Raw genomic sequence first — 25011 nt, forward strand, 5'->3', positions numbered from 1 at the left:
TGGGGGACACTGTCCTTGTTGTGGTCGTGGAAGAGTGGCGGGATTGGCAGAAGTCTGGGAGGTGGAAGAGATGCAGTCGAGTACATCATTAATCATGGGGGGGGGGGGGGGGTGGTGGAAATTACTGTACTTGAAGAAGGACATCTGGGGTAGAATCCCTCATCCTGGGAGCAGATGCAATGGGGGTGGAGGAATTGGGAGTATGGGATCGCATATTTTGCAGGAGGGATGATGGGAGGAGGTGTAGTCAAGGTGCTTTGGGAGTTGTTGGGTTTGAAATAGATATTGATACTAAGTCGGTTGCTGGGGATGGAGAGGTGTTAGAGATGGTCCAGATGAATTTGAGGTCAGGGTAGAAGTTGCGGGTGACATTGAAGAACTGTTCGAGCACTTTGTGGAGCATGAAGCAGCACCAATACAGTCATCAATGTAGCAGAGGAAAAGGTGGGAGGTTGGTGCCGGTGTAACTATGGAAGAAGGACTGTTCTATGTATCCTATGAGGAGGCAGGCATAGCACTGACCCATACAGGTACCCATGGCTCCCCCTCTGGTTTGTAGGAAGTGGGATTATTCAATGGAGAAGTTATTAAGGGTGAGGACTAGCTCCCCTAATCAAGTGAAAGTATCAGTGGAGGGGGACTGGTTGAGTCTGTGGGAGACAAAGAAGTGGAGGGATTTTATGCCCTCCTCGTAGGGGGGATGCAGATGTACAGAGACTGGATGTCCATGATGAAGATGAGGTGTTAGGGACTGGAGAGTTGTAAGTCCCCAGAGCCCGATGCTATCTAGTGCAGAGTATTGAGATAGGCAAGAGAGGAGATTGCTGGGTCTTTGAGTAAGATCTTTGTCTCCTCACTAGCCACTGAAGTGGTCCCAAAGGACTAGCAAGTAGCTCATGTTGTTCGTCCATTCAAGATGGAAAATAAGGATAATCCAGAAACCTATAGACTGGTGAGTCTCACGTTGGTGTTTGGGAAGCTATTGGAGAGCATTCTTAGGGTTAGGATTTACATGCATTTGAAAAAGCATGGCCTGATAAGGGATAGTCAGCATTGCTTTGTGCAGGGCAGGTCATGTCTCATCAACTTGGTTGAATTATTTGAGGAAATGACAAAGGTGGTTGATAAGGGTAGACCAGTGGATGTTGTCTACATAGATTTTAGAAGACTTTTGACAAGGTCCCTCATGGTAAGCTCATCCAAAAGATTAAGATGTATGGGATCCATGGTGGCTTGGCCATAGAAGAAAGAGGGTAGTGATGGAAAGGTGTATTTTTGACAGGAGGTCCATAACTAGTGGTCTTCCACAGGGATCTGTACTGTGACCACTGCTATTTGTGATTTATATAAATGACTTGGATGAAAACATAGGTGGTTGGGTTAGTAAGTCTGCAGATGACACAAAGATTGGGGGAGTTGTGGACAATGTAGAAGGTTGTCTCAATTGACACAGCAGGATATAGATCAGTTGTGTATATGGTCAGAGAAATGACAGATGGCATAAGTGTGAGGTGCTGCACTTTGGGAAATCAAATGTTAAGGATGGCACCCTGAACATCACTGATGTACAGAGGGATCTTGGGGTTTTAGTCCATGGCTCCCTGAAAGTGGTCACACAAGTAGATAGGATGGTAAAGAAGGCATGTGGCACGCTGGTCTTTATCGGTTGGGGAATTGAGTACAAGGGTCAGGATGTTATGTTACAGCTTTATAAGACTTTGGTTAGGCCACACTTCGAGTGTTATATTAAAGTTTGGTTGTCACATTACAGGAAGGATGTGGAGGCTTTGGAGAGGATGCAGAAGAAGTTTACCAGGATGCTGCACGGATTAGAGGGTGTAGGCTACAAGGAGAGGCGAGAAAAACTCAAGTTGTTTTCTCTGGAATGGCGGAGGCAGAGGGGAGACTTGATAGAGATCTATAAAATTATGAGATACATAAATAGGGTTGATGGTCAGAATCTTTCTTCCAGACTTGAAATGTCTAAAACTAGAAGGTATGCATATAAGGTAAGAGGTGGAAAGTTCAACGGAGATCATCGTAGAATCCCTACAGTGTGGAAACAGACCGTTTGGCCCAATAAGTCCATGCCAACCCTCTGAGAAGTAACCCACCCAGACCCATTCCCCTAGTGTTACTAACCCAAACCTTAAACACTATTGGCAATTTAACATAGCCAATTCACCTAACCTGCACATCTATGGACTGTGGGAGGAAACTGGAGCACCTCGAGGAAACCCATGCAGACACGAGGAGAATGTGCAAACTCCCCATAGGCAGTTACCCAAGGGTGGAATCAAACCCAGGTCCCTGGTGCTGTGAGGTAGCAGTGCTAACCACTGAGCCACCGTGTTGCCTGCACAGTGAGGGGCAAGTTTTTCTCCACAGACAGTTGTTTGAGTCTGGAATGCGCTGCCAAGAGTTGTGGTAGAGGCAGATACGATAGGAGCATTTAAGAGACTTTTAGATAAGCACATGGATATGCGAGGAATGGAGGGTTATGGATTAAGGGCAGTCTGAAAGAATTGGCTTAATTTGGCGTTACATCTGGCACAATGTTATGGGCCAAAGGGCCTATTTCTGTGCTGTACAATTCCATGTTCTATGTTCTATATTCTATGTTCTAATGGCCTTCTCAGTGATGCCCAGTTTGGAATCCACCAGGACCACTCAACTCCTGACCTCATTACAGCCTTGGTTCAAACATGGACAAAACAGATGAATTCCAGAGGGGAGGGGAGAATCATAATCCTTGACATCAAGGCCATATTTGACCAAGTGTAGCACCAATGGACCCAAGCAAAACTGTAGTCAGTGGGGAAAATTCTCCACTGATTGGAGTCATACCTGGTACAGAGAAAGATTGTTGTGGTTGTTGAAAGTTAATCAAGTCAGCTCCAGGACATGTCTCCAGGAGATCCTCAGGATAGTGTCCTCGGCCCAAACATTTTCAGCTGCTTCATCACTGATCTTCTGCCCATCATAAGGTCAGAAGTGGGGATGTTCCCTGATTAATACACAACATTCAGAACTATTCACGACTACTTCGATATTGAAGCAGTCCATGTGCGCACACAACTAGATTTAGGCAATGGCACTGGCTTACAAATGGAAAGTAACATACACAGCTCAGGCAATGACTGTCTCCAACAAAAAACAATCCAACTATCAACCTTTGGCAATCAATGGTGTTTTAATCATAGAATTCCTGACTATCAACATCCCAGGAGTTACCATTGACTAGAAACTCAACTAGACTCACTATATAAATGCAATGACTACAAGAGTAGGTAAGAGGCTGGGAATAATGCAGTAACTCATCTCCTGACTCTCCAAAGCCTGTCCACCATCTTCAAGGCACAAATCAGAAGTGTGTTGGAATACTCCCCACTTGCCTGGATGAGTGTTACTAGCTGCAAAAGCTTGGGTTCCAGGTTATTGAGCATTGATTGAGTTACTGTTGTGGATCTGCAAGGGACAGAATTATGTTGATAATTTGTTTAGATGGGTGTTCACATTGCAGGTTAGAAACATTTAGAGAAAATGGGGAGATGCAGACCTCCCACGAGAGAATTTTTAAAAATCCCAAAGAATAATAACTATCTGTTTTCATAATCTATTTTAGTTGGAATTGTCTTTGTCTGGTTATTTATCCTAGAGAGGATGTGCACACTAATAATCTAATGTCTAATCTAATAATGATAGCCCTACATTAGTAACAGGGAAAAAGCCAGAATTATGAAAGATGTGATAAGTAATTATTTGGATCTGACTGGCCATTGTTTGCATGGATTTGTGAATGGGAAATCTGGTCAGATCAATGAATCTTTGAGGATGCTACTGGCAGAATTTATATGTGGGAATTAATGGATGCACTATATTTGAATTTTCATCAGGTTTTTGATGAAGGGTAAAGGATTAGCAAAATTAAAGCACGTGTTATGAACTGCATGGATTAAGGAAAATACAGTCAAAATAAAAAGATCAGTATATTGACAGGCTGTGACACATGGGACACTGCAGGGATCATCACATGGGCCCCAACTGTTCACCAAATGTAACAATTTCAAATTTGCAAATGAAGCCAAACCAGGTGGCAATTGTGTTGTAGGGAAGCAGCAAAGCAGTTTCATGAGGAATTGGGAAAACTTATTGTGTGGACAAGAACAATATCTGGTGGAATAGAAATTTGAAAAAATGTGAAGCTCTTCACTTCAATAGAAGAAAAAAACATGCAGAGCAATTCTTGAATGGCGAGAGATTAGAATGTGCAATTGTACAAGGGGGACATGGATGCCCTCATCAATAAGTCACTGATGACTAGCATGAAGGTGCAGAAACTAATCAAGAAGGTGAATGATATGTTAACGTTTAGTTATTGTAAGATAATTTAAGAACAGGAGTAGCAACGTTTTCATTCAATTTGCATACAATGTGCACCTGAAACACTGTGTACATTATTGATACCCTTACTTTAGGATGAATACTTTAAGAAGGATATTATTGCTATGGAGGGAGTGCAACAAAGGTTCACAAAACTGTGCTGGGGTAATGAAATTGAAGAGAGATTGGGCAAAGTGCAATAAACACAAAAAAATGCGGACGCTGGAAATCCAAAACAAAACAGAGAGAGCTGGAATTCTGATGAAAAAGTCACTGGACTTTAAACATTAGCTCTGTTTTTCTCTCAACAGATATTGCCAGATCTGTTGAATTTCTCTAGCAGTCGCTATTATTGTTTGATAAACTGGGCTTATATTCACTGGAGTTTTGAAGAATGAGAGATGATCTCACTGAACATTAGAAAATATTTAAAAGGATAAGCAGGGTTGATGCAGGTACAATATTACCACTGGTTGGGGAGAACCTAGAACCAGGTGGTAGAATTTTAAAATAAGGGGGAAACTACTGAATATTGAACTGAGGAGAAAAGTATTTACTCAGAAGGTTATGAATCTTTGGAATTCTCTCAGGCTGTGGAAGCTCAATCATTGAGGGTTTTTTTGTTGAGATCGTTCTTTAAAAGTCTGTCATTGACATAAAGACATATTGTGATAGTGTAGGGAAAAGGCTTTGAAGCAGATGGTCAGCAATTATTGTATTGAATGACAGAGCATGTTCATTTGGTAATCACTCTCTGCATAAAATTATTCATGTTTCAATGATCCATTCCAGTTAAAATGTCTCATGCTTCAGTGATGTATTTGAGTATAAAATTACTTAGTTTTCAATTATATGCCAATATAGAATGATTCCTATTTCAATGATCTTTCCAGTGTAGAATGACACGTCTCAGTGATCCATTCCAGTGTAGAATAAATAACGCCAATATTTTGGTGATTTATTCCAGTGTAGTATGATATATTTTTCAATGATCTGTTCCATTGTTGAATAATTCATGTTTCAGTGATTTATCCCAGTGTTAATTGATTCATGTTTCAGTGATCTATTCTAGTATAGAATGATTCATGCTTGGGTGATCTACTCCAATGTTTCGGTGACGTGTCCCAGTGCAGAATGACTTGTTTTGATGATCTATACGAGTGTACAGTGACTCAGGTTTAGATGATCCATTCCAGTGTAGAATGACTCATGTTTTGGTGATCTGTTCCAGTGTAGGATGACTCAAGTTTTGATTATCTTTTCTAGTGTGGAAAGACTCATGTTTAATTGGCTAAACATCTGGTGTAGGAGGGAGGGCTTTGGATATCTGGATCATTGGGACCATTGGGATCTCTTCAGGGCAGGTGGGACCTGTACAAGAAGGACAGGTTCCACCTAAACTGACGGGCACCAATTGCAGGGAAGTTTGCTAGTGCCACTCAGGAGGGTATAAACTAGTGTGGCAGGTGGGGATGTGGTGGGAACCAGAGCAGTAGCTCAGAATGTGGAATGATTGAGGAGAAGAGAGGGGCTAAATCAATCAAGTCTACCAGGAAGAACAGACAGGGTCAAGTTAATGAGCACTGGGGTACTGGCAATCTGAAGAGTATTTATTTTAATGCAAGGAATATAACAGGTTAAGCAGAAGAGTTTAGAGCCTGGATTAGTACATGGGACTACGATGTGGTAGCCATTACAGAAATTTGGTTGAGAAGAAGGGCAGGTCTGGCAACACAACATTCTACAAAAATTGATCCATCTAAAGTACTCGAATTATAGTATTTCCAGTCTATTGTTCGAGTACTTTAGATGAATCAGTTTTTGTCCAATGTGTGCAAGAGGGTTTCCTGACACAGTATGTAGACAGGCCGACAAGGGGAGAGGCCACATTTGGATTTGGTACTGGGTAATGAGCCCAGCCAGGTGTTAGATTTGGAGGCCGGTGAGCACTTTGGTGATCGTGATCACAATTCAGTTATATTTACTTCAGCAATGGAAAGAGATCAGTATATAACACAGAGCAAGTTATTTCTGGGGGAAAGGCAATTATAATGCAATTAGGCAAGCTTTAGGATGTATAGAATGGGGAAGGAAACTGCAGGGGTTGTGTTGCAGCTGTACAAAACTCTGGTGCTGCTGCATTTGAAGTATTGCATACAGTTCTGGTCACCGTATTTTAGGAAGGAAAAGGAAGCTTTGGAAAGGGTTCAGAGGAGATTTACTGGAATGTTTCCTGTCATGGATGGAAGGCCTTATGAGGAAAGGCTGAGGGACTTGAGGCTTCTTTAGAGAGAAGAAGGTTGAGAGGTGACTTAATTGAGACATACAAGATAATCAGAGGGTTAGATCGGTGGACAGTGAGAGCCTTTTTCCTCAGATGGTAATGGCTAGCACAAGAGGACATAGCTTTAAACTGAGAGGTAATAGATATAGGACAAATGGCAGAGGTTGTTTCTTTACTCAGAGAGTAGTAGGGGTGCAGAATGCACTGCCTGCAACAATAGTAGGCTCACCGACTTTTAGGGCATTTAAATGGTCATTGGATAGACATATGGATGAAAATGGAATAGTGTAGGGTAGATGGGCTTCAGATTGGTTTCACAGGTCAGCATAATATTGAGGGCCAAGGGGCCTGTTTCAGGTGAGAGAAAGGGATGTAAAAGGGGTGGAGGAGTTTTATAACTGATTAAGGAGAATGTCACAATTTACTAAGGGAGGAATCCGAGCAGTCTAAAAAAAACGGTTCATCCAGCGAGGCAATATGGGTAGAATTTAGGAATAAGAATGGTGTAATCACTATGATGGGGTTATAATGAGGGCCTCCCATTATCTAACAGGAGATAGAGGACAGATATGTAAGCAGATCATGGAAAGATATGAAACCAGCAGGACTTTTAGAAATAATTCATTGATGGGATGTGGATGGCCAGCATTTATTGCCCATCCCTAATTGCCCAGAGCGCAGTTAAGACTGAATGGCCTGCTAGGGCATTTCGATGGCTGTGGGTCTGGAGTCATTCCTAGGATGGTAGATTTCCATCATTAAAGGATATTGGTGAACCAGATGGGTTTTCTAACAATCAGCAATGGTTTAACTACCTCACTAAATTCTTATGTCCAGATTATTACTGAATTTAAATTCCACCATCTCCACTGACAGGATTAAAACCAAGGTCCCCAGAATATTACCTACCTTTATGCATTAACAGTCTAGCAAATAATATACTCGGTCATCTTCTACCCTATTTTCACACAAAAGCCAATACAAGTTTGGAACACTGGCAACTGATGATCGATTAGTTGTTGATTTTAAAACTGAGATTGATAACTCTTACCAAAAATACAGACAGAAGGTTAAGGGGGTATTCAGTAAACAGATGAAAAAGAAGGAAAGAGAGATACAATAGCCTGTGAAGTAGCAATTCGAGTAAGATATTGGAATAATAAACTTTACTGCAGAGAACCGTTAACTGGACAGTTTCAGTGCTGGAGATGTTACAGTTGTAAAGTCAGAGGGATCCAAATCTCATCGGAATTCCACATATCTCTCTGAACCAAGATCCTGAGTTAGCAATGAGAAACAAGAACCACAGTTCATACCTAACTAGTGGGGAACCTAGCATCTCCCTTTATCTGAGGCTGGAGTGTCCAAAACAATGCCAGCAAGCTCCTGTGCCTGGGCCCATACGTTATATTCTATTACCAGTCTCCATAAACGTCTCTTTGTAGTTGATGCTTTACCTCCATGGGCTGCCTGATTGGGAAAAATTGCTCCCCCACCAGGAGATATTGATCAATAAGGGAGTAAAGTTCACCAATTCCTGAGAGTCACAAAGTTTAAACATCGAACTAATAGGAGATGAAAAATGGGTGCAAAATGTACCAATTTCTGGAATCAACGCAAAACCTATCCCAAACCTGACTTTAGAGTGGATAAGGCAACTTGCTAAACATTAAATAACTGTCTGTAACAGATGTACGTAAGATGCCTTAGACCCATTTTAGGCTCCCTTTGTAAAATTGTCAGAAGTCACACGACACCAGGTTATAGTCCAACAGGTTTATTTGAATTCAGAAGCTTTTGGAACGCAGCCCCTTCATCACTGCATCGGGTGTCATGTGACTTCTGACTTTGTCCACCCCAGTCAAACACTGGCAGCTCCACATTACTGTTAAATTAGTCACAGCGAGAGAAACTAAGGAATTTTTAGTGCCTCCATTCTTTGAATTTTGCCCCCAACACATCGGTGGAAATGGAGAAACTACTTAACGACAAGTAACTAGGATATCACTAATAGCAAGCAGAATGCAACTGAATTCAAAATTATAAACAGAGAAGGTGAAGATAAAAATCTGGAAGAAAGCCAATTTCGAGGACATTAAAAGGGAACTAGCCTAGGTAAATTTGAAAACCAATAAATGGAAAATAGAGTTGAACCAGCTCCTAAAAGAAGGAAATGAGTCAGCAGCAAAAGCTGGAGTTCTTCAGATTAATGGAGAAATCAATGAAACATAACAAACTTGCCTCTAATAATAGAAAATAAAATCAAGCAGAGCATTGAGTGAATGGAAAGTTTAAAAAAAACCTAAGAAACATGGATTGATGATCTCAGTGAAGGCACCCCTCATAGCAGACTATTCTAAGCTTGAATTTCACATTCAATTTAAGGGAGACAGGATAGAGTCTGAGGCCACTTCTCAAAATTTTAAATAAGGCAATTATGAAAGCATGAAAGTAGAGCTGGCTGAAGTGAATGGGCAAATTAGGTGAAAAGATAGGTCAGAGGAGATGCAGTTGCAGACATTTAAGGGATTATTTCAGAATACACAGTGTAGGTACATTCCAAAGAATAAGAAGACTTCCAAGAGATGCTATCACCATCCATTATTAAGTATAAATATTAAAAATAGCATCAACCTTGAAGGAAAAACATAATTGTGTGAAGAGAGATGATAGGTTAGAAGTTTGGACAATGGCAAACCATGACCAAAAAAGGGAAAAATTAAGATTGCAAAGAGAAAGCAGCCAGGAATATATAAATATATTAATGGAAAATAAGGAAATGGGTATTTTGCATTAGTCTTCATGATGTTGAATACAAGTAACATCCCAGAAGCATCTATATGGGTGGCACAGTGGCACAGTGGTTAGCACTGTTGCCTCACAGCGCCAGAGACCCAGGTTCAATTCCCGCCTCAGGCGACTGACTGTGTGGAATTTGCACATTCTCCCCGTGTCTGTGTGGGTTTCCTCCGGGTGCTCTGGTTTCCTCCCACAGTCCAAAGATGTGCAGGCCAGGTGAATTGACCATGCTAGTGTTGGGTAAATGTAGGGGTATAGGTGGATTGCGCTTCGGCAGGTCGGTGTGGACTGTTGAAGGGCCTGCTTCCATACTGTAAGTAATCTAATCTAATCTATAAAAAAATTAGGAAATGGCAGGAAGAGAGAACTCTGGAAAAGAACAATTGCCAGAGAAATGGTACTGAGTAAATTGTCAGAGCAGCAGGCCAACAGGTGCTCAGATCCTCATGAACTTCATCCAAGGATCAACTTGCTAACAGGAAGCAGAGAGTAGACACAAACAGGTTTTTTTCAGGTTAGCAAGATGTAAGCAGTGATGTACCATAGGGATTGGAGTTAGGAATTAACTGTTCACAGTTTATGTAAATGACTTGGATGAAGAGACAGAATGCATAGTTGCCTAATTTGCTGATGACACGAACAAAGAATCATAGACTCATACAGCATGGAAACAGATCCTTTTGTCCAACTTGACAATGCCGACCAGGTTCCCAAACTAAACTAGTCCGTCTTGCCAACGTTTGGCCATATCCCTCCAAACCTTTCCTATTCATTAACTAATACAAATATATTTTAAATTTTGTAACTGTACCTCCATCCACACTCCCTATGGCAGTTCATTCCATACACGAATTACTCTCTATATAAAAAAGTTGCCTCTCATGTTCTTTTTAAAATCTTCTCTGCTCACTTTAATAATATGTCACTTAGCTTTGACCTCCCCCACCCTCGGAAAGACCCTTGCTGTTCACCTTTTCAATGTTCGGCATGATTTTTTTCCAGTGAAAAGAAACTGAGCCTTTTTTTTTGTAATTCAAACCTTCCATTCTTGGCAACATCTCTTCTGAATTGTCTCCAACTAAGTTGTGAAGAGGACATAAGCAGACTACAAAAAGATTAAGTGTGTCGGAAGCAATTCAGAGGATTGGTTTTGAAGAAACATGCATGTCCTCTAGTATCTGCAAACCAGACTAATAGTTTCAGGAAGAAAGGTTGGACGAGCTATGTTTGTATTTGCTGATATTCATAACAGGCAGCTTGATTGAAAACACATGAGGTACTAAGGGGTCTTGACAGCTTGGACGTGGAGATAATGTTTTCTCTGATGGGATAATCTTGAACTAGAGCTCACTGTTTAAACATTAGGGGTCATTTATTTCAATCAAATATGAAGTTAATTTTTTTTTGAAGGTTCGGTTTTTGGAACTCTCTTCCTGTAAAGCAGAGTCCTTGAATATTTTAAGGCAGAAGTGGGTTAACACTTGTTAATCAAGATGGTAAAAGGTTATTGGTAGTCAGTGGGAATGTGGATTTGAGGTTACGATTAGATCTGCTGTGATCTTACTGAATAATGCAGCAGTATTAAGTGGCAGAATCACCTGCTCATTGCTTGTACGGAGACAGACTGATGACAAATACAAAAAGAAAATAATTCATAAACATGAAGAACAAAATACAAAGTTCAATAAAGGGCCAGTTAAAGCTTTGTGCAGATGATTAATGAGGTTTGCAGATACTAGAGGACATGCATGTTTCGTCAAAAGAAAAGATTTGAGGTAAGGTGCCATGCAGGATCTTTTCAACAAAATGAAGACACACGATATATGAAAGAGTGTGGCAACATTTTGGCAAGCTGCTTAAACAAACAGAAAATAGTGAGCAGTGGAGTGGGTAGGAGTTGTCTCCCTTTCTCTTTGCCCAACAGTTAGAGTGACCACCTTCAAGAACTGCTCCCCTAGTGAGAATCAGCACTTTCAGGAACTGTATCCCAGTGAGAAGCAGCATCTTCAGAAACCATCACCTCAGTGAGAGGCAGCACCTCAGGAACTGTTCCCAAACGTTGCTGAGCAACATATCTGACTGAGTTAGATTTTTTCCCAGTTTTAAGCTCCAAAGGCATGAGGGTGACATGAGATAGATTTGGCAGAGTAGGTTAAGGTGAATCCAAAGAGATTTTGCAAGTACATTAAGGGCAAAACAGTAACCAGGGCACCTTAAAGATCAACGAGACTGTCAACGTGTGGACCCACAGGAGATGGGTGAGATCCTAAATGTTAGTATTTATGATGGAGGAAGACATGGAAGCTAGGGAACTTGGAGATGTCAAGAGAGATGTCTTAAAAATAGAGGATGTTACAAAAGAGGATGTTCTGGAGGTCTTAAAATACATAAATGTCGATATATCTCTGGGATCTGATCAAGGGTATCCCAGGACATTATGGGAAAGAAATTGCAGGGTCCCTAGCAGAGATATTTATATCATTAGCAGCCATGGGTGCGGTGCCGGAAAACTGGAGGGGGGCTAATGTTGTGCCATTATTTAAGAAAGGTTGCATGGAAACGCCAGGGAATAAAAGACTGGTGAGCTGAATATTAGTGGTAGATAAATTGTTGGAGATTTTGAAGATAGATTCTACCTGCATTTGGAAAGACAAGGACTGATGAGGGATACTCAGTATGGCTTTGTGCATGGGAGATCATGTCTCACAAATTTGATTGTGTTTTTTGAAGAGGTAACCAAGAAGATAGGTGAAAACAGAATGGTAGATGTTGTCTAATGTGGACTTTAGCAAGGCTTTTGACAAGATATCATATGGTAAACTGGTTAGTAAGATTAGATTGCATAGGATCCAAGGAGAGCTAACCAAATGAATGCAAAACTGGCTTGACAGTAGGAGACAGAGAGTGGTGGTAGAGGATTGTTTTTCAGACTGGAGGCCTTTGACCAGCAATGTGCTGGGTCCACTGTTGTTCATCATTTATTTAAAAGGTTTGCACGAGAATATTAGAAGCATGGTTAGTAAGTTTGCAGTATGATGGACAGTGAAAAGGATTGTCTCAGAGTACAACAGGATCTTGTTCAACTGGACTAGTGGGCCAAGAATGGCAGATGGAGTTTAAACGTGAGGTGTTGTATTTTGGTAAGATAAACCAGGTCAGGATTTACACAGTTAATGGTAAGGCCCTGGGATATGTTGTTGAACAGGGAGACCTAGGGGTGCAGATACATAGTTCCTTAAAGTTGGCATCACAGGTGACAGAGTGGTGAAGAAGACATTTGGCACGCCTTCCTTTATTGGTCAGCGCATTGAGTACAGGAGTTGGGACATCATGTTATGGCTTTACAAGATATTAGTAACGCCACATTTCGAGTACTGTGTACAATTCTGATTGCCCTGCTATAGGAAGGACGTTATTAAACTGGAAAGAGTGCGAAAAAGATTTACAAGGATGTTACAGAGACTGGAAGGTTTGATTTATAAGGAGAGGCTGGATAGGCTGTGACATTTTTCCTTGGATTATAGGAGGCTGAGGGGTAACCTTATAGAGGTTTAAAAAAATCATGAGGGCATAGCTAAGGTGAACAGCCAAGGTCTTTTCCCCAGGGTCAGGGAATCCAAAACTAGAGGGCATTAAGTTTAATGTGAGAGGGGAAAGATTTAAAAGGGGCAAGTCCTTCATGCAGATGGTGGTATGGGTATGGAATGAATTGCCAAAAGAAGTGATGGAAACTGGTATAATTACAAGATTTAAAAGGCATCTGGATAGGTATATAAATAGGAAGGGTTTAGAGGGATCTGGGCCAAATCCTGGCAAATAGGACTAGGTTAATTTGGGATATGTGCTTGGCGTTGATGAGTTGCAAGTCTTTAGCTCTATGATACTATAATACATGTGTTGATATCTGTAGACTGATTCATTTTCAAGTGATCTATTCCAGTACAGAATACCATGATGTGAGATCAGTGAAAGATGACTCATGTTCTATTAGTGGATTCCTGTCTAAAATTACATACGTCTCACTAATCTATTCCAGTATAAAATGACCAAAGTCTCAATCTACTCCGGTGTGGAAGGAGTAATGCATTCAAAATAAATTCCAGTGTAGAATGATATGGTACATGTTTCAGTGATCTATTCCAACGTCATCTATTCCAATGTAAAATGGCACGTGGAACCATAGAATCCCTACAGTGTGGAAACAGGCCATTTGGCCCAACGAGTCCACACTGACCCTCTGGGAGAGTAACCCACGCAGACCTATTCCTCTATCCTATTACTGTACATTTACCACTGACTAATGCCCCTAACCTATACATTCGTGCACACTGTGGGCAATTTAGTATTGCCAATTCATCTAAGCCACACATCTTTGGATTGTGGGAGGAAACCAGAGCACCTGGAAGAAACCCACACAGATATGGGGAGAATGTTCAAACTACACAGATAGTCGCCTGAGGCTAGAATCAAACCTAGGTCCTTGGAGACCTTCATTATTATCTCCTGCTCCTTGGATACTGCATGACCTGCTGTGCTTTTCCAGCACCACACACTCTTGATTCTGATCTCCAGCATCTGCAGTCCTCACTTTCTCCTTGGTGCTGTGAGGCAGCTGTGCTAACCACGGAGTTACCATTCCACCCATGTTTCATTGAGCTATCCAAGTGTAAAATACCTCATGTTCTGATACTCTATTCTAGTGCAGGTGCTTTAGGTTTCAATGATTCATGTTCGAGTGATATATTCCAGAGTGTAATGATTCATGTTTAAGTGATTTTCTCCGGTATAGAATGAGACTATTTCGATGACATATCCCAATGTAGAAAAGTTCATGTTTCAGTGATCTTTGCAGTGTATAATGACTGCTGTTTCAGTAATCTATCCAGTGTGGAACAATCCATGTTTTGATTACCCATTCCACTGTACAATGATTCACCTTTCAGTGATCAATTCTAGAGCAGTGACTAATGTATCAATGATCTATTCCAATGCAGAGTGACCAATTCCAGTGTAGAATGACCCATGTTTCTATTATCTGTTCCAGTGCAGATTGCATCATGTTTGCATTACTTATTTCAATGTTGAATATTCATGTTCATGTTATGGTGATCTATTCCAGTGTGGAATGATACTAGTTTCAATGATCTATCCCAGTGTAGACTGACTCACCTTCCAGATGTATTTCAGTGTAGAATGGTCATTGTTTTAATAATCTGTTCCATTATACAATGATTCGTGTTTCAGTGATTTATTCCAACGGAGAATGATTCTTGTTTTGATGTTTTATTCCAGTGATCAATTGCTCATGTTTTCGTGATCTTGTCCAATCTAAAGTGACTCATGCTTCGATGATCTATTCCAATGTAGAATTGCATATGTTTCAGTAATCCTTTCTCATGTAGAATGATTCATGCTTTAATGATCTATTCTAGTGTGAAATAACTCATGTATCGATGATCTGTTCCAGTTTAGATTGATTCGGGATACAGTGGTCTCTTCCAGTGTAGGCTGATTTATTTTCAAGTGATCTCTTCCAGTACAGAATGTCATGATGCCAGTGTAAAATGACTCATCTTCTGATGATGAATTCCAGTATAAAAAGATACTTGTCTCAGTAATCTATTCTGGTGTAGAAGGCGTAATATTACCAATATTCCGGTGATCTATTCCAGTGTAGAATAATTCATGTTTCAATGATCAGTTCCATTGCAGAGTGACTCATGTTTCAGTGATCTATTCCAGTGTAGAATGTCTGTTTTGAGAATCTATTTTATTCTGAAATTACTTGTGTTTTTGGTGTCCAATTTAGAATGACTGACGTATCAATGATCTGTTCCAGTGCAGAATGCTTCATGTTTCAGTGATTTATCCCAGTGTAGAATGAGATTAGTTTTGATGATCTTTCCCAGCATAGAAAGACTCCTGTTTCAGCCATCTATCCAGTATAGCATGTCCCATGTTTTGATGATCTATTCCACTGTACAATTATTGACCTTTCAGTGATCTGTTCCAATGCAGGGTGACCTGTGCTTCAGACATCAATTCCAATGAGTCAATAACCCATGTTTCCACTATCTGTTCCAGTATAAAGTGACCCATATTTCAATGACCTATTCTGGTATGGTATGATTCAAGTTTCAGCCATCTATCCAGTGTAGAACAATCTATGTTTTGATGACCTATTCCATTGTACAATGATTCATTTTTTAGTGATCAGTTCCAGTGCAATGACCCATGTTCCTATTATCTATTCCATTGCAGATTGAACCATGTTTACATTATATATATTACAGTGCAGATTGAACCATGTTTCAATAATCTATTGAGTGTTGAATAACCCATGTTTTGATGATGTATTCTAGTTAGAATACCCATTTTTCAAATGTCTATTTCAGTATATAATGATTTTTGTTTCAGTGATAATTCTTATTCAAATATTACTGATTTTTCTGTTATCAATTCTAGTGTAGGATGACTCACCTTTTGATGATCTAGTCCAGGGTTGAATGATCCATGTTTTGATAATGTATTCCAGCGTGGAAGGACACTTGGGATATGGAAGATCTCAGTGTGACTCGTGCTTCAGTGATCTATTCCAGTGTAGAATGACTGATTTTTTTTAGTGATCTATTCCAGTGTTTAGGTTGCTGAATATTTTGATGATCTAGAGACGAATGATCGGTGATCTTTCAAGTGAAAAAATGACCCAGTTTTTGATCATCTATTGCAATGTAAAATGACTCATGTTTCGGTGATCCTGCCAGTGCAGAATGACTGACTCGTATTTCAGTGACCAATTGCAGTGAAGGGTGATCAATTTCTTTTTGGCTTAGTCCAACACACAATAATGCATTTTATTTAGTCATCTTTTAAGTGAAAAATGACCCATTTTAATAATCTATTGCAGTATAGAATAACTCCTGTTTCAGTGATCTTTTCAAGTGTAAATTGACACGTTTCTGTGATTTATTCAAGTCTCGAGTGACTGATGTTTCAGGGATCTACTCCAGAGTAGAGTGACCCATGTTTTGATGACCTACTCCATGTTTCAGTGGCATATTCCAGTGGATAAAGACTTGTGTTTCGATAGTTTAATCTGGTTCAATTACTTGTGTTTCTGTGATCAATTCTAGTGTAAAAATGACCCATATTTTGATGATCTGCAGAATGATTAGCCTTTCAGAGATCTGGTCCAGCGCAGAATTTTTCATGTTTCAGGGAGTTCCCTGAAAGTGTGAAATTATTTGGGCTTCAGGGATCCTTTCCAATCTATATTTTTTCAGGTTTCAAGGATCTGGTCCACTGGGTTCGCTATATAAATACAGCAGCTGCAAGATTAGGTCTGAAACTAGGAATACTGCAGCAAGTATTTTTTTATTTTTTATTTTTTTTAATTTTTAAAAAAATTTTAAATTTTTTTTATCATGACTCCCCAAAGCCTATCACCATTTAGAAGGCACAAGTCAGCAATGTAATGGAATACTTCCCACTTGCCTGGATGGGTACAGCTCCAATAATACTCAAGAAGCTTGACACCATCCAGGTTCAAAGCAGCCTCCATCCATCACCTTCAACATTCACTCCATCAGTACTGTTTAAAAAGTGGCAGCAATGTGTATCATCTACAAGAGACACTACTGCAATTTATCATAAATCCTTTAACAGCACCTTCCAAACCCACGAGCACTTCCATCTGGAAGGACAGGGGGAGACACCACCACGTAAACGTTCCCCTTCAAGTCACTCCCCAAGCTGACGTGGAGATATATCACCATTCCTTCAAAGTTGCTGGGCCAAAATTCTGGAACTCCTTTTCTAAGGACATTGTAGGTCAATCGACAGCTCACCACCACCTTCTCAAGGGCAACTAGGGATGGTTAACAAATCCTGATCTAGCTAGTGTTATCCGCAGCCCATGAAAAATAAAAACACTAAATCCGTAAATCAAACAGCTCAACAAAATTGATAGACAGGATCTTTGTTCTCAATGATCTGTGTTTGGTATGCCCAATAAATATTAAAAGTTTGCTGTGATAAAATCTTCTTACACATCTCTAAGATCACTTTTCAAAGCTTGCCTGATGTTCTTTACTCTGTTTCAGGTTGTGAAAATGATGATTGTGGTTGTTCTGACCTTTGCCTTTTGCTGGCTGCCCTATCATTTGTATTTCATTCTGGCCAGTTTCAAGAAGGACATCTATTATGAAACCTACATACAGCAGGTGTATCTGGGCATATTCTGGCTAGCCATGAGCTCAACCATGTACAACCCCATCATTTACTGCTGCCTTAACAACCGGTGAGCACAACAGCCCAACATTGGGTACATGGGCAGGCAGAGGGGAAGCTGGTGGCAGTGGATACAGAGACAAGACAGGCAGGGGGCTGAGTACAGAGAGGGGCAATAGGCACAGTAATAATCATGAAACTGGCTGACAAGGGCAGATAGATTGATAGAGCCAACAACAGTAACAAAAACTTTGTCGGGACTTTAATATAGCCAACTGTCCAAAACATTCGAAGTATCATTAAAAAAAATGACACTGAGCCATGTCAGGATTGTTATAATTAACGATTGATGTTATTTTTAGAGAGACGAACAGAGCAGGGAATGAAAGATGATTAGACATCTTTAGAAATCCTGAGTTTAGAGTCCAAGCAAATGAAAGCACTCTCCACTAATGATGGTGTGAAAAAAATTCAGAGACTTGAATTAGATGAATACTGAGATCTCCAAAGGTTTGTAGGGACTAGAGTGGGTGACAGAGAGAGGGAGGGGTGTAGGGCCTGGAGGAAGTTACAGAGATAGTGTGGATGTAGGGGTTGGAGGAGGTAATAGAGATAGGGAGGGGTTTAGGGACTGGACAGGTTACAGAAATAGGGAGGGGTGTAGGGCCTGGAGGAGGTTACAGAGATAGGGAGGGGTGTAGGGCCTGGAGGAGCTTACAGAGATAGGGAGGGGTGTAGGGCCTGGAGGAGCTTACAGAGATAGCGAGGGGTGTAGGGCCTGGAGGGATTACAGAGATGGGGTGGGTGTAGGGGTTGGAGGAGGTTACAAAGATAGGGAGGGATGTAGGAGCTAGACGGGTTACAGAAATGGGGAGAGGTATAGGGCTTGGAGGAGCTTACAGAGATCGGGAGAGTTGTAGGACCTGGACGAGGTGACAGAGATAGGAAGAGGGGTAAGGACTGAAGGAAGTTATAGAGATCGAGAAGGATGTGGGGGATGGTTCAAAGATTGTTGGGAAATGCCAGCTGTAATGATACAACATCGAGATGAGAAACTTTAGATCGAATGAATTGTAGGTGAGTGCAGTCCCAAACAGATTGATGACAGTGGAGATGCTTCAGACCAGAATGATGTGAACATCAGTCGAGAAGGATGAGGGCAATTTACCTTCATCACAGTCACACAGGATGTCATTGGTGAGTATGACAGCAGCTGTCTTAGTGATGTGGTTGTGGAGAATGTTATCTGAATGGTTTAAACATGGAATTCTAGGAATGGAGACACAGACTTGGGAAACTGGTTGTGGAATTTGAGAGGAAAATGACATTGATGGAAGGATGGGGGAATTCTTGTTATTGTTTGGAGCAGGGGTTGATGATAGTAGAGGAGGGAACAGTACTTGAAAAGGATGACAGCTAACTTGTGTCGGGTCAAGATACTGACAGTTCAATGGGAATAGAGTTGAGGCAGCAGGAGGTGGGCAGACTGTCAGATAGTTTGGATGCGTGTGAGGAGGCAGGCAGAGAAAGACCAACATTAACCATCAAACACTGCCAATTGTATATAGACAGATGAAAGAACAGGCAAGTTGGCAGGCAAATGCAAGTACAGAGCAAGACAAATGGAAGGTAAGCAGGCAGCAGATGGGTAAATAGATACAGGCAGATACAGGCTGTTCTGATATTGCAGTAATCTATGTTCCTAATGTAAGTTTATTGACTACTCAATTTTACAGCTCCTTCCAGGCATTCTTTACATATGGTTCAGGATATAGAAAGTGTATTCCTTACATTTTCAATATCCTGAAGCAGTATACTTAATCAATCAATTTTTATCTCCTGTCTCCAAATCACCCATGTTATTTCCCATCTATTAACCACTATCAATAAATCACCCGTGTAGTCAATTGGATACTTACAGGCAAAGCCCGTTGAGAGCAATGCTAACCATCAGAGGGTGAGAGGGCATTGGGAGAGTGAGCAGGACTAAATAAAAATGGAGTTGGAGGGGGAGTTAAAGCACTGAGCCCTCGCGGTGCCGCCCTCTTCCCTAAAGAGACCAAGCGTATTGGGAGACACCGTATGGTCCCTCTTCAAGGACACCCAACGGCACAAACATAGCTGGGAAAAAGGGGCTGATAATCCACAGAGATGACCCTCTCCACAGTCCATTGCCTGGATCTGTTTATAACCAGCCTGGTCAGGCCCAGAAGCAGACCCATGAGGACATCCTTTAAACTGCCTGTATCCCTCCGCACCAGGTGTCCAAAGATCAGGAGTGGTGGGCTGAAGTGCAACCTAAAGCACAACGTGGGCGGCACGGTGGCACAGTGATTAGCACTGCTGCCTCACAGCGCCAGAGACCCGGGTTCAATTCCCGCCTCAGGGGGCTGACTGTGTGGAGTTTGTACATTCTCCCTGTGTCTGCGTGGGTTTCCTCCGGGTGCTCCGGTTTCCTCCCACAGTCCAAAAATGTGCAGGTTAGGTGAATTGGCCACGCTAAATTGCCCATAGTGTTAGATGCAGGGGTAAATGTAGGGTATTGGGCATGGGTGGGTGCGCTGCGGCGGGTCGGTGTGGGCCGAAGGGCCTGTTTCCACACTGTAAGTAATCTAAAAGATTTTCTCAAATCACTAAAAAGACAGCTTCGTATGTATGTTCAGACAATTAATAGTCCCATCTGCTTCTTCTGAACATTAAATAATCTGACCAAACATTAACAGGATGACTAAATAAATATTCCAGAACCAAGATTGGTTGATTTTTCTTCAATGTGGAAATGTTGGTGTTGGACCGGGTGGACAAGGTTAGAAGTCAGATGACACCAGGTTGAAGTCTAACAGGTTTATTTACAATCACAAGCTTTTGGAGTGCGGCCCCTTTGCCAGGTGAAGTTAGAGAGAAGCACACAGAACACAGAATTTATAGGCAGAGAGATGCAAATGGTGTGAGTGGAGTGTCGACGGGCTGCATAATAAGCCTCTGCAGGTGATCAAGACTATCAGACAGTGTGAGTAAAATTTGGTAAGTGGCCTTCAAGATATACGACAATGCAGAAACGGAGCAGAAACTGATAGCCAAATTCTATACCCATGAAGATGGCCTCAATGATGATCTTGAGTTTATGTTGTGCAATGGTGTGACCCCATCACACTGTTTTGTATCTGTGAAGTTTTCCTTACTGTTCTGTTTTGACACCACCACCTCGATAAATTGTTATGGTCTCTCTATCTTATTTAGTTTGGACAATTTTGGATTACTTATTACATTGGTTATGTTATTCCAGCCATTTGGTTTGTCTCCAGCACTACCTTATTTTTAGTCTATGTAATTATCTTTCTGTCTCATTTATTCAGATTATAGGTCAACTCTTTCCTTGTTATTCGGTTGTTGACACTTTACTCACACCATCTGACACTCTCGATCACCTGCAGAGACCTACTATTTCACCCTGTCGACATTCCACTCACACAACTTGAATGATCGATCTGCCTATAAAGCTTGTGATTTCAAATAAACCTGTTGGATTCTAACTGGGTATCATCTGACTTCTGACTGATTTTTCTTCTGTAAGTGTGGCAGAGCCGAGGAGAGTTGATGAAATTAAGATACAGATCAGAACAGGGTTGAAGTGCTCCTCCTAAACTAATCAGCACTAAATAGATTCTTCATATCACAAGCGGCAGTTATTATAGAGACCAGGCAGTTCTGTGATGGCTCCCAAGAATATTTTCCAATCACAGGAACATCATTTACAAGGCAGGAAGTTAGGAAATGAGAATTGCTTGATCTAGAATGACCAGTCACCTTGATTCTCTTCCACCGTCGTCTTATTGTCTAATCATAGCACTCAGTTCCTGGTTTGCAACAGAGGTGAGGAAACTGCAGTGGCTGAGTGTTTTCTACATTATCTGCCTTTCCCAAATTATTATGTCAATCCCAATATTCCTCATCCGCTGTTTCCAAAAGGAAGTAATGTGTAAGTGGGTAGTGGGTAGTGTAATTGAGGTGGGGGGATTGCCAGACCAGATTGTGGAGGATGGTTGGGTACTGAGCTACACTGGGGTGGGCGTCATGTGGTCACATTGGGATTGTGGATTTCGTTACTTTAACATTTCCCCCACGTCTCTGGAATGTGTACAACATTGTCGAATCCCATGATGCATTATGTATCATTTTTCATGTTGTCGTTGCCCAGATTCCGCATTGGATTTAAGCGAGCTTTCCGCTGGTGCCCCTTTGTACATGTCAGTCCCTACGATCAACAGGAGCTAACGACAGTGGTGAGCTTCCGAATGACATGCAGCAGCACATACACTGGAAACAGGATGGAAACAATGGTAACTAGCCACATCGATTCCAATCATGATGAAACTGAGGAGGCAAAAGCAAAATTCATCACTTCTCAGACCATTCTTTGAAATGCTTTTGGTCGTGTATAGGATCTCTTTAGAGCTGAGGACTAATATTGAAACTGGCAGCTCCCACATTGTCTGGGTTCAAGGAGATGAAACAATGAACCATTCTCCAATGCTGACTCTCAATTCTTTGACTGAGATGCTTGACTTGATGTTCCTGAATCTTCCGTACCTACTCCTGTTCTTCAGTTCGGATTCCTGATTTTCTAATCTAGCTGCCGATTCCCTGAAACTGGATCCTGATTCCTGGACCATGTTTCCCAAATTCCTGCATCTCTGACCCAGTAATCTAAGCTCTCCAGAGAACTGAGCACACTAGACCTGCTCAGGCTCAAAATAACCACTTCATCAGGCTGACTGAATACCTTAGCAAGTTACAGGCCTTTCAGGTCACCTTCATTCCAATGTCTACATTTTGGGCCTTCCACCCTATCATCATGAATGTGCAGGAAGAATGTAATTTGTGTAAATACAAGATAAAGAAAAAAAGGACTTGTATTTACATTGCGCCTTTCACAACCTCAGGTTTCTCTTTTCAGTAAATGAGGCATTTTTGAGGTGCAGGTATTGTCATTGTAAATAGGGTTATAATAGTAATAAGCCTGTGCATGAAGCAGTTTCAACTATCTGTGTATAGGGAATGTGATTTACAATTGAATGAAGAGGCTATTTTATCACAGAAAAAAACCTTGTTAAACTTAAGGTTAATCATCTTTAAATTTTATATTCAATTATTACATTTGTATTTTGCTGTTGTTTCACTTTAACTTTGAATTGAGGAGATTTCAGGATGCAGGAATCAATTAGTGACACTACTGGTATGGACCATTAGACCATAATCCTGTTTGTGACCCACCCTTCCACTAATCGGGGTTTAAACAGAGAGAGAGGACAGAGCCTCTGAGAAAGCATATCATTCTCACTGCAATTAGATGACCCAGAGTGAACTGAATGCATGATTAAAACTTTATACATTAGAGTGTCTTCCTTTGAGCAGAAAGGTTTTAAGGGGAGATGGAATCAAGGTGTCTAACAGTATGAAGAGTTTTACTGGATTAGATAGAGAAAAAGCAGGAAGACTGGTAACCAGAGGGCACAAATTTCTAATAATTGACAGAAATCCATTTGGAAATAGTACAAGTTTATTTTACATAGTGCAATATTATGATCTGAAAGGCAGAGGAAGAGTGGGGAAAGCACATTCAATCATAAATTAAAGTAGGGAATTGAATAAAGCCTTGAAAAGGGACATTTTTCAAAGACATAGGTAAAGAGCAGGGGAAGTGGAGTAATCAAATTGATCTTTTAAAAAGCCAGAATAGCTGTGATAAACTGAATAGCCACCTCCTGTTTGCATCTTTCTTTGGCAATGACAGCACAAAGCAAAGAAATCCTTCAAAACAGGACCATCCATCCAAATCTGAAGAAAATCACAGCCTTTCGGCACAGTGGTTAGTACTGCTGCCTCACAGCACCTGAGACCCGGGTTCAATTCCCACCTCAGGTGACTGACTGTGTGGAGTTTGCACATTCTCCCTGTGTCTGTGTGGGTTTCCTCCGGGTGCTCCGGTTTCCTCCCACAGTCCAAAGATGTGCAGGGTCAGGTGAATTGGCTATGCTAAATTGCCCGTAGTGTTCGGTAAGGGGTAAATGTAGGGGAATGGGGTAGGCTGCGCTTCGGCGGGTCGGTGTGGACTTGTTGGGCCGAAGGGCCTGTTTCCACACTGTAAGTCTAATCTTTCTCTGTCTCTCACTCTCTCTCTCTCTGGAAAAGAGGAAGTATATTTAGGAGACCCAAGGTGCAGCATAGAATAGGGGACAGTAGGACAAAGCAACTAAGTTAATGCTGAGGATCATTCAGAACAGAGTGATTGGATCCAGGAACAAGTGAGCCCTCACAAGGCTGCTAGTATCTCCAAGAGCCCAAGGAATATGAACAACATTAAACAGAATGCTATTTCCAAATCCTACCTGCACCTGAGCTGAATGGTGTTAACGCAATTTTATTTACACTCACATTCGCCAATGTTTAAGAACAGTTCAGACTAGAATGGTAGTTGCACAGAGTAAGAGTATCAGCAGTGGTTTCACTCTGCACCTTTATTAAATGAATTCCTGTTCAGATTGGTTATTATACCCAACTGTTTTGGCCACTGGCCTCACTAAATTCAACACTGGAATACAATCAGGATACATCAGGGAAACAGGTACTTTGGTCCATTTAGTCCATGTCAGTAATTACTCACCTTACTCCGATTTGTTATCTCATTTCTGTCATTCACCAAACTAATTTAATCTAAGTACTCTTGGCTAATCTAATCTTGAGCTATGATATTGTTTCTGTCTCAAACACAAGCCCAGAATTAAATAACAGAGGGTTGCCTTGTCTCAGACTCTCAGTTACTGGTTATAGCCTGATCCCACTTCCCCTGTCCATCTTTTCCTTGTTCTGAAACAGAGGTGCACGTCAAATGTAAATTGCTGCTAGCTTAAGGATGAGTTTTGTAAACAGGATCCAGAAGTTGTGGAGTTGTGTAGTTATGTTTTCCTGGCTATCCTAGAATTGCGACCGCTACATCCCACCACCAAACCGAGAATGGCTGCTATCCACAAACCAGCCACTGGCTGTGGCACCATGATGCCACATTCAGACAAGGCAGGACCTGGCAACATGCTTATGATTCATTCCTGAAGGAGGAAGCATGAAACAGTCATGCCAGCAGCACAGTAGAGTTATTTAAGAGGCTAGGCAACCTTATTGCAAGTAATTTCATATTTTTGGATCTTTTTCCAATGTCTGGAAATACTCCGATGTTCTGCTAGACTTGTCATTGTTTTCTCACTCCATCACAGGGAGTGAAGAAAGAGGCAGGGGTCCTGCCCTTGGACAGAGAGGTG

General features: G+C 41.3%; 1 protein-coding gene across 1 annotated transcript in view; it reads left to right on the forward strand.

The window, feature by feature from the left end:
• tacr2 (tachykinin receptor 2) overlaps positions 1-23752 on the forward strand; it is a 102252-nt gene extending 78500 nt beyond the window's left edge. The window contains exons 4-5 of the mRNA XM_072558014.1: positions 17569-17765; positions 21894-23752. Coding sequence (XP_072414115.1) covers positions 17569-17765; positions 21894-22116 — 420 coding nt within the window. The 3' untranslated portion in view covers positions 22117-23752. The remainder of the gene's footprint in view (positions 1-17568; positions 17766-21893) is intronic.
• Positions 23753-25011: the final 1259 nt, after the last annotated feature.

Source organism: Chiloscyllium punctatum, chromosome 38 (genome assembly GCF_047496795.1).
Source record: "Chiloscyllium punctatum isolate Juve2018m chromosome 38, sChiPun1.3, whole genome shotgun sequence".
NCBI classification, from domain to species: domain Eukaryota; kingdom Metazoa; phylum Chordata; class Chondrichthyes; order Orectolobiformes; family Hemiscylliidae; genus Chiloscyllium; species Chiloscyllium punctatum.